Source organism: Neltuma alba, unplaced genomic scaffold, assembly GCF_004799145.2.
Source record: "Neltuma alba isolate B1F8T4 unplaced genomic scaffold, ASM479914v2 tig00010802_pilon, whole genome shotgun sequence".
Classification (NCBI taxonomy): domain Eukaryota; kingdom Viridiplantae; phylum Streptophyta; class Magnoliopsida; order Fabales; family Fabaceae; genus Neltuma; species Neltuma alba.
Window position 1 is genome coordinate 353872 of NW_021635616.1, and position 13782 is coordinate 367653.

At 39.1% G+C, this 13782-nt stretch overlaps 2 protein-coding genes and 1 pseudogene across 3 annotated transcripts; 1 reads left to right on the plus strand and 2 right to left on the minus strand.

The window, feature by feature from the left end:
- Nucleotides 1-1540: 1540 nt before the first annotated feature.
- LOC114759230 (RNA demethylase ALKBH10B-like) lies at nucleotides 1541-5171 on the plus strand (annotated as a pseudogene).
- A 2877-nt stretch (nucleotides 5172-8048) lies between these two features.
- LOC114759185 (probable galacturonosyltransferase-like 4) lies at nucleotides 8049-9399 on the minus strand. Its single transcript, XM_028948299.1, has one exon. It carries the CDS (start codon nucleotides 9246-9248, stop codon nucleotides 8199-8201), a length of 1050 nt encoding a protein of 349 aa, XP_028804132.1. The 5' UTR covers nucleotides 9249-9399; the 3' UTR covers nucleotides 8049-8198.
- Nucleotides 9400-10292: 893 nt separating this feature from the next.
- LOC114759189 (auxin-binding protein T85) lies at nucleotides 10293-13338 on the minus strand. 2 transcript variants are annotated; one of them, XR_003741892.1, is made up of 6 exons: nucleotides 13233-13338; nucleotides 12478-12584; nucleotides 11880-12083; nucleotides 11558-11625; nucleotides 10438-10884; nucleotides 10293-10401 (listed from the first exon to the last, which is right to left on the minus strand). XR_003741892.1 is itself a non-coding variant. In XM_028948306.1 (5 exons), exons 1-5 carry the CDS (start codon nucleotides 13312-13314, stop codon nucleotides 10779-10781), a joined length of 567 nt encoding a protein of 188 aa, XP_028804139.1. In that variant the 5' UTR covers nucleotides 13315-13338; the 3' UTR covers nucleotides 10293-10778. The 2 variants fall into 2 exon arrangements, 1 of the variants encoding a protein (XP_028804139.1); XM_028948306.1 differs by having other exon boundaries at nucleotides 10293-10884.
- Nucleotides 13339-13782: the final 444 nt, after the last annotated feature.

Consider the following 13782-nt stretch of genomic DNA (forward strand, 5'->3'; position numbering starts at 1 on the left):
ATACTTTATACAACCAGTATTATAACATTACATAAATAGAAGAAATGGGATGGACATCTACTTTTTAAAATATTAAATCTGAACAATCTATTATTTGATCTAACAGTGAAGATGAGATTCTAATAAGAAAAAAAAAAAAAAATTCGAAGAGATCCAAAAACGTGATTCACCGGGCACTGCATTATGAAATAACAATTGGGTTCAGAGACGAGGCCGACAAACTTCCACAGAAATTCTTAACGGCGTTAATTGATATGATTAGGAGTAATGATGCACCTCAGCAAAGTTCTGACCAACATTAGTTAGGCTTGATTTAACCACAAGACTGCCCAAAATACATTATAAGGTTCGGCCACGTAAATAGTTAAAGTTGTAAGCTATGATTATGTACTTATTTTACCTGGCATCCATGATCGCGTACGTACTCCTGCCGTCCCTGTGCCTCTTTCCCTCCGCAATCGGGTCACACGTTTTCACATTTAACTGGAATTTTAAATTTGAATATCTTCAGGTTTCGATTAAAAAATCAACCATTATTAATAACGATCTAATACTATTTACGCGGGTTATAAATAATTTTTTTACAAAAAAAAAAGGTAAAAAAATTTATCCTGGCATCGTTGTATCATAATGCGATGGTCGATATTCCTCGATTACGATTAATTGAGGGATCGAAATCCCTAAAAATTTCACATTTTTTGTTAAGAAGGCATTAGGAGGAATAACCGCAAGAAGCAGGCACCCGAAAGCCTGAGAGCCATTTCTGTATAAACCACCGCTAAATCCACACTTCCATTCTTCAGGGTCTTGTTCTCTAACCAACACACTCTGGAACATTCAAATTAGAAGCTGAGTTTTAACAAGGCATTAGGAGGAATAACCGCAAGAAGCAGGCACCCGAAGCCTGAGAGCCATTTCTGTATAAACCACCGCTAAATCCACACTTCCATTCTTCAGGGTCTTGTTCTCTAACCAACACACTCTGGAACATTCAAATTAGAAGCTAAGTTTTAACTTACCTGTAGACAAGGACAAGGAAAATATCCTCTCATACGAAAGAAACAGGCGGAGAGATCAGAAAGAAAGAAAACTCAGCTCAGCTGTCCCAGAAAAAGAATGATTTTTCATCTCGATCTTTAGTTTTTTTTTTTTTTAAATTGTTATTTTTAAATATCCTCACGTGCTGTAATTATATTAATATAATAAGGAGGTCCATTTTAGTAACTTCGCTCACCTTCCCATCAGAGGGTGCTGAACCTCCCCGCGACCCTAACGATCAGTCCTCCTGACTGTGAGCCAACGAAAACCTCCTTCGGCCATACCTTCCCCCGACACCCCCCCCCCCCAAAAAAAAAAAGAAAGAACTACACACACTGTTTCCTCTCTCTCTCTCTCTCATTTTTTGGGCCTTTTTCTTTTTCTTAAGTTATTAACATATTTCCACGTCAGGTGGCCTATAATATTGCCACGTAATCGGGAGCGCCTTTGTGCGCACAACTTCCACCTTTTGGTGGAGCTCTCCACGCGTATATATTTTAACTCGCCCATAAACCTCTCCCTGTGAAAACCAAGCCTCTGCTCTTTTCCTCCGGAACTAACCCAGTACCGCCTCCAAACCCGACTTCATTGGATCCATATTTATCTTCCCCAACACCCATTACACCCGATTTCTCATACCATCCTGCAAAATCCTCATAGCTTAGCCAGGAATTGGTTTCCAAATTGCTGTGATGCCGATGGCGGCTGGGCTAACATTGCCGACCGATCACGCTCCTCCTATGGAACCTACTATGGTGCCGATGCAATCAACACCTATTATGGTTTCAGACTCCTTTGCTAAAGATGCTATTATTTCTTGGTTCCGCAGTGAATTTGCCGCTGCCAATGCCGTTATTGACGCTCTTTGCGGTCATCTTGCTCAGCTCAGTGCAGCCACTGGAACCTCCGACTATGAGTCTGTTTTTTCCGCAATTCATCGCCGGAGATTGAACTGGATACCAGTCATACAAATGCAGAAGTAGACACTCAATAGCCGAAGTGGCGGTGGAGCTTCGCAAAGTCACTGAGAGGAAGACAGAGGCCACAGAAAAAAGGCAAGATAACAGCAAGAGTGAGGACGCGAACACTTGTTCCGAAGACAAAAAGAAAATAAATCATAAAACAATGGATAGTGATGGAAATGGCGGTCACGAGGCTCCCGACGAGTACGATTCGCCGGAAAGTGAAATTACCGATACAGGTAATTACATAGAACTGATGATATTCTTCTTTCTGGGTTTTTCATTGATTAAAAGGTTTCCTCCTGTTTCTCGACATTCAATTATCGGAACACTATGTTGTAGGCAGTTAGCTACCACGAATGTTGGGATTGATTCGGCATTTACGGCGTTTTTTTCTTGGCAACAGCGGTGTATTCCATTTCTCTTTTTATAGCTTTTATTTTTAACCTTTTGAAATAAAAATTCTAATATTCCATTTTATAAAGCTTTGGGTAAAAATTGAGCTTTCCTGACTTTTTAAAATCAAGCTTTGGCTTGGGTAGGGCTGTTCACGGGACGGATCGGGACCGGGACAGGCCCGTCCCGGTCCGTCCCGGGGAACAGTAACGGGATAGATTTTCTGTCCCGTGTCCCGGCCGTCCCGGGGTTGTCCCGGTCCCGGTCGGGACGGGACGGATCCGGGACGGGACCGGGACGTCCCGAACCCCTCTTTTTTTTTTCTTTTTTTTTATGTTTTTTGGGCTTAAACCTTATAAAAACATCTTTTTATTTTTTATTTATTTGTTTGTTTGGACACTCTTAAATAAAAAATTAAAATATTACATATAATAATCATTAAAAACTCTAAACAAAAGCTTTTAACACAATAAAAAATTGCTAAAAATTCTAATCATCAATAATCTCAAATCATTAACAAATATAAAAACTCTAAATAAATATATCTATAGTTCCATACAATAGTCTCAAATCTTAAAAAAATATGAAAAAAATAATTATATAAATGGGATAAAAAATTAAAAAAATTAAAAAAAAGGGGGACGGGGACCGGGACGGGACGGGACAACCCCGTCCCGTGTCCCGTCCCGTCCCGGTCCATTATTTGTCCCGTCCCGGTTTGTCCCGTCCCGAAAAATTTCGGGACGGATCCGTCCCGTTCCAATAAGACCGGGATCGAACGGGCCGACCGGGACGGGTCATTCTTGAACACCCCTAGGCTTGGGTACCATTTTCATAAAATGGGGGCAAAGTAGCCGGTTTTTTTTGGGGGGTGGGGGTTTTTGTTTTTGGTTTTTTTTTTGGGGGGGGGGGGAAGAAGAGGAAGTAGATGAGACTTCAATGTTGTTTGTTTGGTGGGGATTCACAGATTGCGTGGTGCATGGGAAGAAAAGCGTGGAAGATAAACATATCTTTTTTTAATAACCATAGAAGAATTTTTTTTAAAAAAAAGATGGAACTGTTTTTTTACCCAAAAAATTTCCAGTTTGTTCCTTCAAACTGTTAAAATTTACTATTTGTTAAAAAAAAAAAGTTAATATTTTAGTCCGTATAATTTTGAGAATAACAGGAAAAATATTAGCTTGAAAATTTTGAAGGATTTTTTTGGGAAGGCGGCGTAGAATGATTAGGTGGGTACAGTACAGAATAAAGATGGTGGCAGGAATGGCATCCACCCCAAGGTTCTGAACTAGGCATGCCTAGAGGTGTGTGCCTTACAGGCGGCAGCCGGTCAGAGCTGTTTCCTGTTCACCATGAAGTGACCTGCCTGTTTCCGCCGTTGTGGATTCGAGCAATCCGGTGGGTAGTTGGGTTTCCGCAATTTGGGTGCCATTCCCGATGCTAATTCTATGAATTTGTTTGACTACTTATCCCAGACGGCGGGTCAACGCTGTCGTTGTTGTTAGTTGGAGATCCTAGAAATCAATGAGCCACATTTTGTTCGGCCGAAGTCATGAATGAGCTGTATTGGCTAGTGAACAAATTGAAGATGCAAAAAAACAGTTTTTTTTTTGTTGCCAACTGAAAAAAATCAGTTAAAGAATGCATTTATTGCATCCAAATATGGACACTTTCATGTTTCATTGTTTTTGTTGGCTGCATTGAGGTGGCCCTTTTGGCATTATACTGAACAAGGGACACAATCACCCACGAGGACTTCGTCGGAAGACGGCAAATATATGTATGATTAATCATTGAAACTCCAATTTTAGAAACATGACTTTCGGATTCGTTGATCTTCCTAGACTCTTTGAGCCGCATAACCTCCTCTACCGATTGAGATCGTCGCAGTTATGGGATGAATTTTATTTTTTTAATCTGACTTGTGGTTAGTCCTTCGTTCACTGAGTGCTGAATGTTCCATGGCGTTTTCTTTATATTGGGCCGGCAGGATCTCAAGAAATGCAAGCCAGTTTGATGAACAGCAGTATATGCTCCAACCACGAAGAATGTGAGGGACGTAGTTCCAGATAAAGTTGACAAAAGGTTTCTCGGCAAAGGAGTCGGTGAAGGGGCACATGGCAAGTTCTATCTTTCACAAAATTCACATGCATTCTTTTTAGTAATGAAGCTTGGATTCGTTTATGCAATAAGAAGCAGGTGGGTATTGGTGAATTGGCAGGTGAATGTGGTGAAAGGATTGAAGTTGTATGAGGAAGTTTTTACTGACTCAGAACTCTGCAAGCTCTATGATTTTGTCAATGAGATCCATTCTGCTGGCCAGAATGGAGAACTCTCAGGTAAACCAACTATAGCTGAGTGATTCTTCTCGTTCTAGAATGTGAAGGGAATCACGATAGTGTTCTGTGTCCAAGGAAATTACTAACTTGATCTTGTTGGAGAATTGCAGGCGAAACTTTTATACTGTTCAACAAGCAGATGAAGGGAAACAAGAGAGAGCTGATTCAGCTTGGTGTTCCAATTTTTGGACAGATCAAGGAGGATGTAAAAAGTAGGAATTAAACGATTTCAAGTTTCTCTTTACCATTATTACCAAGTTGTGATTTGGTAACCACGTATTACATTAACGACTCCAAGTGATAGGATAGTCTGTAATCCTCATTTCCTGTTGAAAATTTGTGTATAGGTAATATAGAGCAATTCCAACTCTTCTTCAAAGTGTTATTGATCATCTTATTCAGTGGAAAACTTTCCAGAGTACAAAAGGCCAAATAGTGTATCATCAACTATTTTGAAGAGGTAAGTATTGCATACCCTACCCCTTAGTGTGGCTATCTCTAAAGTAGGCATAATAATAATTTGTTACGTACGACCCCATAACGATTCAGCATTGTCCATACAATCAATTTTAGGGAGAATATTCTCAGCCATTCCTCAAACCCCTCATCTGGAACAAACCTGTGTCCACTCTGCTTCTCTTGAATCAACTATGGCTTTTGGGGCGCGTACTCTTACTGGCGACAGTGAAGGAAAACTACAAGGGCCACTCATGCTCTCACCGAAGAATGGGTATACGTTTAAGAACTCATACTCTTTTATCCCCATAATCATGAACATCCTGCAACTATGATGCTTAGCCTTATTTGGATGATGACAACTCATTACAATCAGATTGAGAAGCATTCCAACATTTATGAAATGAGCTCACGCTTTAGAATTCAACCCAAGGCACATTCATTTTCTTTTCTTTTCGTGGTGGGACAGGTGTCTTCTTACCTTGGAACATGCCTTCCAAAAAACATGCCAAGCATCTTCCTCCTCGTGCCCAGAAAGGACGCTTCTAGCGTTACCTCCCCCCGTTGAGCCACAATCTCACATGGAAGAGTCCACTTCTGATCCAACCTTTGCTGTGGACGCACAAGTTTGAATTTAGTTTGAAACAGCAGCCTTAGGTTCAACCGAGTATGAACCGAGGAAGGTGGTGGCTTAGTTTTATTTTCATGTACTAATTGGGCCCGGCTGTTGTTTGTTGAGTTTCGTTCTTTCTTTTTGTCTTCTTTCGGCTCTTTTATTGTTAAGTTAGGTTGTATCAATGATCATAGTAGCTTTCCTTTTTAATGGATTTCAATCACGGTACCAAGAGCTTCGGAGTAGAGATCAGGTCTCAAATTTGAGTTAGTGTGAATCATCCTAGAGGGTAGAATTTTGTATGAACTGTAATTTTTGTTAATCTTCTTCTGAAAAAAAAGCTAAATCACCATCATGATGCATAGTTATGATTATTTAGCTCACCCTTCTTTTACTACACGACGGGCTCACTCTGTGAATGAAGTTTCGAATTATTTGAAAGAGGGGATGCCATCTATGTACACAATGAATAGCTGGGAATACAAGACCACTGAAGAAAGATAAGAAAATAAGTTAATTATTGCCATTGTGCTAAGTTATAAGGCAGTCGCAGATTTGGTTTTTTTGCATGAACAGTGTGCCAGTCTCTGTTTATATCTGGAATAATTCCTAGCAACGCCACACTTACATTCTTGCCATGATTCAACAACTAATAAGGCTTCGGTCAACAGAACCATTAATATGGCAAAAATATTTTTAAATCAATTTATAGAAGTTGAATTTTTTATTGTGAAACAGAAAAACAAAATCTTGTTTTAATACATTCAAAATGAATGTCAGTATATCGTTATATGCTAGTACGATTTAAAATCAATGCATTCTTTAGATTGTCTATAATATATCGTTATATTCCGCAAACAAGATAATCATTGTTGAATATAATGCTATTAATAGGACTAAGCTATTTGAGCGCCTTTTTGCCTTTAACTGTTAAATCATTCTGTTAAGATAACCTCTAACCAATATTAAATGTTGAGGTAAGACCGGATAACAAAATTTTTTTTATAGATATAGTTTGAATGGGTAATATGAGACTTGAGAATGATTTGGAAATAATTAAATTATTATAAAAAGTTATATCTGATATCATCAATTGAATCTGTTTATTTGTTTTCAGGTCTTTTTTGGAAGGTATACTGTATATTCACTTCATAAGCACTCCTACAAAATGGAAGATAATACATCCTATGGGGAAAGAAAAAGTTGAAGTGAGAAAAATTGTGTAACTGCAATTGGGCTGAAAAGAATGTACAATCTATCAAGATATTCAAATAATAGGATAGATATATAAATAACATCTCAGAAGGGACAAAGAAAAATCAGGACAGGGTTCATGAATATGACAACGAAGTCACTAATGCAAAATGGCACTACCATTACCATCATCCATGATGAAATGCTTATGATTTTTCTATATCCAAAACAAAAAGAGAGAGACTGAGAGTGAGAGAAAACAATTTCTTTTTCCCCCAAGAATCATCCTTTCCTTTTGGAGTACCTTGAATGAACGACTTCGAAAAAAGAAAAACCACCATAACGTGATCTCCCTTTCTTCCCCACCAAACTGCAAAATGCTGAGCAACCCGCTCAATAAAGTCATATGGGACTAGTTAAATGTTGAGGTAAGACCGGATAACAAAAATTTTTTTATAGATATAGTTTGAATGGGTAATATGAGACTTGAGAATGATTTGGAAATAATAAATTTTATTATAAAGTTATATCTGATATCATCAATTGAATCTGTTTATTTTGTTTTCAGGTCTTTTTTGGAAGGTATACTGTATATTCAATTGATAGCACTCCTACAAAATGGAAGATAATACATCCCATGGGGAAGAAAAAGTTGAAGTGAGAAAATTGTGTAACTGCAATTGGGCTGAAAAGAATGTACAATCTATCAAGATATTCAAATAATAGGATAGATATATAAATAACATCTCAGAAGGGACAAAGAAAAAATCAGGACAGGGTTCATGAATATGACAACGAAGTCACTAATGCAAAATGGCACTACCATTACCATCATCCATGATGAAATGCTTATGATTTTTCTATATCCAAAACAGAAAGAGAGAGACTGAGAGTGAGAGAAAACATTTCTTTTTCCCCCAAGAATCATCCTTTCCTTTTGGAGCACCTTGAATGAACGACTTCGAAAAAAGAAAAACCACCATAACGTGATCTCCCTTTCTTCCCCACCAAACTGCAAAATGCTGAGCAACCCGCTCAATAAAGTCATATGGGACTAGTCTAATGAGAACTGTCAAATGAATTATGGTCACTTGCATCTCTCCCGCATCATTCTTTAAAATTAAGATCTTTTTTTTTTTTTGGGTCCTTTTTGTCCTTCCAATAATCTAATCAATGCTCCTCCCACTTGAATTCCCAGGATCATTCCTCCAAAGAGTGAGTGCTGGAACGGTAAAGATCATAAGGTGCCCAGAGATGATCAACCGTGCAGGGCTTCCTAGAATCCAGCCTCAACCATGGCTTACCCTTTCCACTCCAATGTAGCAAACTAATAGGACCAGGATGCAGACTCCTACACTTGCCTTCAAGGTTGTCCCCTCCTAACCCATGTTGATTCCACCTGTGGTCCACCGCCTTTATATCGCCAGCCAAAACCAGCAGAAAAGGAGGCAAAGACCCCAAATGGTAAATCCTCTTCTGCTTCTGCACATCCATCCACCTCTCCACCTGCCGAGTATAATCCCCTTCCCTCCATTTCTCCACGTCCACTATCATAACCCCTGTGTTGAAATAGCATGGGTTTCGACCCTCAAAGGCGCGAGACAGAACTGCGTCTGTCCAGAACAGGTCCGTGAAGTAGTTGGTGAAGTTGGCATGGCAGTACTCGGGCGCCGCCACCACCTTGCCCTCCAAGTCAACCTCCCAAAGCTTCGCAATGTCATCCACAACGACGAGGTCGGAGTCCAAGTATATAACCCGATTCACGTAACTAGGGATAATATCAGCAAGGTAGATTCTTGCATAGTTCAAAGGCTGGTCCAATGCTTGTCGGATAGATTTGGAGATTTTCCCACGCACCCTGCTGGAATCGAAGCGGTAAATTTGGAATTTGAGGTAGGGGAAGGTGGTTTTGATGCTGAAAAGGACTTCAGGTTTGAACCTAGCCCACAGGAAATGGAACTCTATGTTCTCAGGGCAGGTGGAATGCTGCAAGATGGAGAAGACGGCGGCCATTGTGCCTCGGAGATAGTTAGAGTCCAATGTCATGGCAATGTGGATCTTCTCTGCGTTGCAGGCGTCCCCATTGCGAAAGGCCGGGGCTTCACGAAAACTGGGGACATCGGGGGCGGGCTTGAGGATGACTCCAAGGCGGATGGTGGCGGCGGCGGCGGCGTTGAGGACGAGGAGGAAAGACAGGAGGCCGATGAGTTGTTGGGTTGGGGCCGGAAAAGAAGAGCTATAGGAGGCCATCCTGTCCCCAGTGGCGGGAAATGGCGGGAGGGGCAGTCAGGGAGCAAAGAGAGGCTAGATCGTGGGAGCCATTGTTAGTCTGGTCGAGACAATGGCCACAATTCATTATGATTCATTCCATTAAACGGGAGGAAAGCTGGTTGGTGGGGATTGTAAGGAAGGGAACAATCCTCGGAGCCTCCCTACTCTACTTTCAACCGTGTTTCCATTATTGATATTTTGAACCAAATAAGCTGCGTCTCTAAATCTTTCTGCTAATCATCTCCCTTGATTTCTCACTCCAATTTTTTATTTTAATATATTTTCCTCCCTCGCAGGATTTTCTGTATACCCTCCTCCTCTGGTGCCTAAATTGTGGGAGCATGCAGATATTTAGTTGATTGTTAGTTTTCTATCAAGTTTTGGTCTGTGATCCTCTGAAATTCTTTCCCTGATTAACTGGCGATTATAAAGTTATAATATTATCTTCCCTTCATTATATTTATTTGATATTACAAGTCTCTGTTACTGGCTTACTGTAAAAGAGGCAACCTTCGATCTTTCGAACATTATCAACATGAATAGCTGCCTCCCTTGCATTTATTTTCCGCCAAAATAAGGTATCATAAGGTTTTCTTACCATAAAGATTACGGTCGGAGTTGATATCGTGTGCCAGATTCAACGGTAGGCATATTTATGACGAAGCCTTTAATGCTGGCTCCCTTAACATACGACCCACAATTTCTTTGGGCCGAAGTGACACAAAACAGGAAACCCCAAAAAACAAAAACCATCTCGTGAACAATAGGAATTATTGATTATTTTTTCCTTTAAAATCACGCCGAATTTATCATAGTAAGCCAATTATTTATGAAAAGGGGAAAAAATTATATATTGATTTATGGATAGCTATACGTTGTTACTTCCAGGGTGAGGCACCACAAAAAAAAAAAAGGACTCAGTATTAATTTTAAATGTTGACAGTCCACTAAGACGCGTAATAAGACGCATAATGCAGTATATAAAACTTGTGTTAATATAAACGTTGAATATCTCTTATCTCATGATCCATAAACATAGATTGCACCACGCTTTAGTTGATAAATAATAAGAATTGTATAGACCAACGTTTAAACCCCGTTAAAATAAAACTAGATAATCAGAGGAGCCAATCTTGTGTACAAGGGATCACTGCCTCAAAGGCCCAACATGTCCACATATATGATCATTATCATGCATGTTGACAGTCATTTTTTATAGTATGATACTATCTCTAATTCTAAATATAAGACCTCGTAGGTAGTACATTGTTATTTGTCAAGAAGATGCCATCACCATCCCTTTCCCTCGAATCCAATTCTGGTAAATATTCCTGACTGGCTCAACAATCAGGTTTCCGTGCGATACAGATATGACACATCATTAAGATGTCCATTTTTTACCAGCTTAGTTCACTCAAAAGGTATCACATAACAATACATTGAAAGGAAAACTCGTCCTAATTTTGATCTTTCCAGTTGCATGCCACAAGGCAATCAAGCATGATTCAATCATAATTCATCTTTTGGAGGCGCTTGAAAACATTGCTCATCCCAGTAGTAAGGAAATTTCAATCTTGCTGCAGTATGAGGCATGAACCAGTCCTCATAGATAAACCTAGACAGGAGTCAAAACACTCAAAGAAAATAAGTAAGAAAAACGGGGAACAGGGAAGGAATCAAATAAACAAAAACATCTCCATCATAACACCGTAATTCAATTTAACGATGTGCCACCTAAATTCCACATATCATACAAGAGATGAGTTTTAATGCGACATAAAAAGGCCAAAAGTATAAAGAAATTTTGAACTGAGTCTCCAACTAACTGACATTTCTCATTAAAAATTCGCACTACTATGGCATGGTCCACTCCAAAATAGAAACCATTACGGGATGCACGGTGATCAAGATGCAGTTAAACCAGAGAATAGTTTACCTAACATGATTCCTTAAGAAGGAATGAAAGAAAATTTTTTAAACATCCCCCCTCCCGGGGAAGAAGCATCTGCTTTCCTTGCCTAAAAGAATAGTAATTGACAAATGGAAGGAACGCAAAGACATGCAGCTTTCATTTGGCAAACTTTGAACTAGTGTCTCCACAGACACTAGGTAGCTTAAAGCACGTTATACAATTAGACAGATGAAAATGGCTCATAACAGATACGATCCTCGTTCCAAGCCATGCCTTGGTCAACTCTTTGGGTAAGCAAAACCAAACAGCTACAAGAAAATTAAGTTACAGCATAAACAAGAAGCATATAAAATAAGGGGTAATAGAGGTTACGTACACTTTAATTGGCGGTCTTGATATGATAACAAGCACTTGTAAATCTTCATGATCATTGGTATTCCATAACTGCAATTCAGATCATCTTTAGTAGCCCAAAAATTTGTAGAATTTGTCCACTCTTCCGCACCCCCCGGGAAAAAACCCCAACTAAACCCCCCCAACCAAAAAAAAAAGGGGTGTGCTTCCCATTTTGTTAAGATGAGCAAGCAACATTGAGAGTTGACATCACATTAGTTATTGGCATTATAACTTGATAGGCATAAACACAACAAAGCAAAATTGAGCATGAAAACTCTCACCCTATTTTATCAGATGTATACCTGATGAGCATCATTAACTGGAATATGAAACGTGCTATTTGGAAAGACAAAGTGCTCCTGTGGCTTCCCTGGGTATCTTTCGTAAGAATTTGTTGCAAGATAGAGAGTGCCACTCCCTTTAAGGACAATGAAAACTTCTTCACAGGAATGCCTGTGAATTGGAGTGCGTGATCCTGGTGAAAATGTTTGAAGCCACACCTCAACCTGTTTTAAACCAGATGATTTTTTGAAAGTAAATGGCATATTACCAATAAGAAATTGACTGGTCATGACTATGATTTTTCATTCTTTTTTTCCTTCGCTGTTCAAAAATATGAACAATATGATTACACCATCTCAATCTTTTTTATTTTAATAAATAGGAGATATAAGTTATCATTATCACAAAGCCGGTTCTCCAGTTAACATTTTTTGCAATGATGATCATAACTTGAGGCATTTTCTTAACACTCACTGTTATTGTAAGAACTTTTATCATTCTGATGATATTTTTTATCCAATCTTTTTTTGGCCAAATTTTTTTTTATCTAATCAAAATATAAGCAAGTTTAATATATCTAAAGAAAATGAAAATGATCAATTATATTATGCGGAACACCTCTCTCATTCCATGCATGACTGAACCTGCAATAGTTATGTGAGAAAGACCCGCCCTTCCATAGTTATCCTCAGGAATCTCACTGATATTTCTTACAAGTGGTAACCCTGCGTATTCGTATATTAAGAAAGCAAAGAATAATTAATTATACATTGTGAAAGTAAGATTTTGACAAAAACTGACATTCATCAGCACAGACCCTATCCTTGAAATTTCAAAACACTAAGCTGCTCATGCTTCTTGTAGTTCCGGTAAATGGGAACATTCTATCAAATTTAACACATAATCTACACAAGAATAAGCACTTGAGAACCAGCGCTGAGCATTCTGCCAAACGGCTCAGTAGCAGGACGGGGGTATATTTACCATTGATTTATCATGAATAAGTTTACCAGTGAAACAAGAAAGAATAAGTTCGCCCGTAATCAGATACCCATTCAAGTAACAAAAGTAAAAGTACAGACGAAGAAACTCATAGATTGGATGCCTTTTGCCGATTGAACATGTTAAGGTCACCAGACAAAATGTTTAAGTAACGTGGGGAACAATCGTCGAACACAAACTATTCGAAGCAGAATGAGGAAGAGCTACTGCCAACATTGACCCATCACATCAAAGCATTACAGATGCAAGGAGGAGCATTCGCAGACGAAGAAAATTAGCTTCCCATGCTTATTCAGAAATTTAAAATACGGAAAGGAAAAGGACCGAAGAAGTGATTAAATTAAGAGCTTAGGACTCATAAGCATACTAGCCTGTGATAGAGCAATGGGAGGCAAGAGCGACTGCAGAAAAAGCGAAGAAGCTGACGAGGAAGGCGAGAGAGCACCCAGCCATCTTCCAACAAATTCTGGGGACCGCAGGAGAAATGCCAACCACCTCAGTCGTAAGGGGTGGGTGACACGTGACTTGCACGGGACCTTGATTCTTCCCATTACTTTTTTTTTTTGGGGCCAATATGATTCGTCCAATTACAAAGATCTCATGGGCTTGTGGGATAACGTCAGTGCGCGCACGGGCCCTGGGAGAAATCCACGTCCACCATTTATGTGGCCACGGCGGCAATCAGTTGTTTGTAGATTTACAATAAATTAGTATTACTTTTTTGAAAATACTTTTTTTGGCCAAAATTTAAAATTACTCTCATTGAAATTGGTGATTTTCAATGTTAAAAGAGGACCAACAATTACTTCTAAAATTACCATTTTTAAAAAAAATCATCAATTGCATTAATTAATCTCTCTGCTTTAGCCATGCTTTATTATTTTCTTAAAGTAGCCAAATGCATTTCTTACATAAAATTAA

Bases quoted from the DNA above. Each gene is read 5' to 3' on its own strand.
- LOC114759185 (XM_028948299.1), bottom strand. From the start codon at position 9,248: ATGGCCTCCTATAGCTCTTCTTTTCCGGCCCCAACCCAACAACTCATC.
- LOC114759189 (XM_028948306.1), bottom strand. From the start codon at position 13,314: ATGGCTGGGTGCTCTCTCGCCTTCCTCGTCAGCTTCTTCGCTTTTTCT. The intron at 12,585-13,232 runs GCTAGTATGCTT...ACGAATACGCAG, and splicing joins CTCCCATTGCTCTATCACAG to GGTTACCACTTGTAAGAAAT. The intron at 12,084-12,477 runs GTGTTCCGCATA...GGTTTAAAACAG, and splicing joins TCATGCATGGAATGAGAGAG to GTTGAGGTGTGGCTTCAAAC.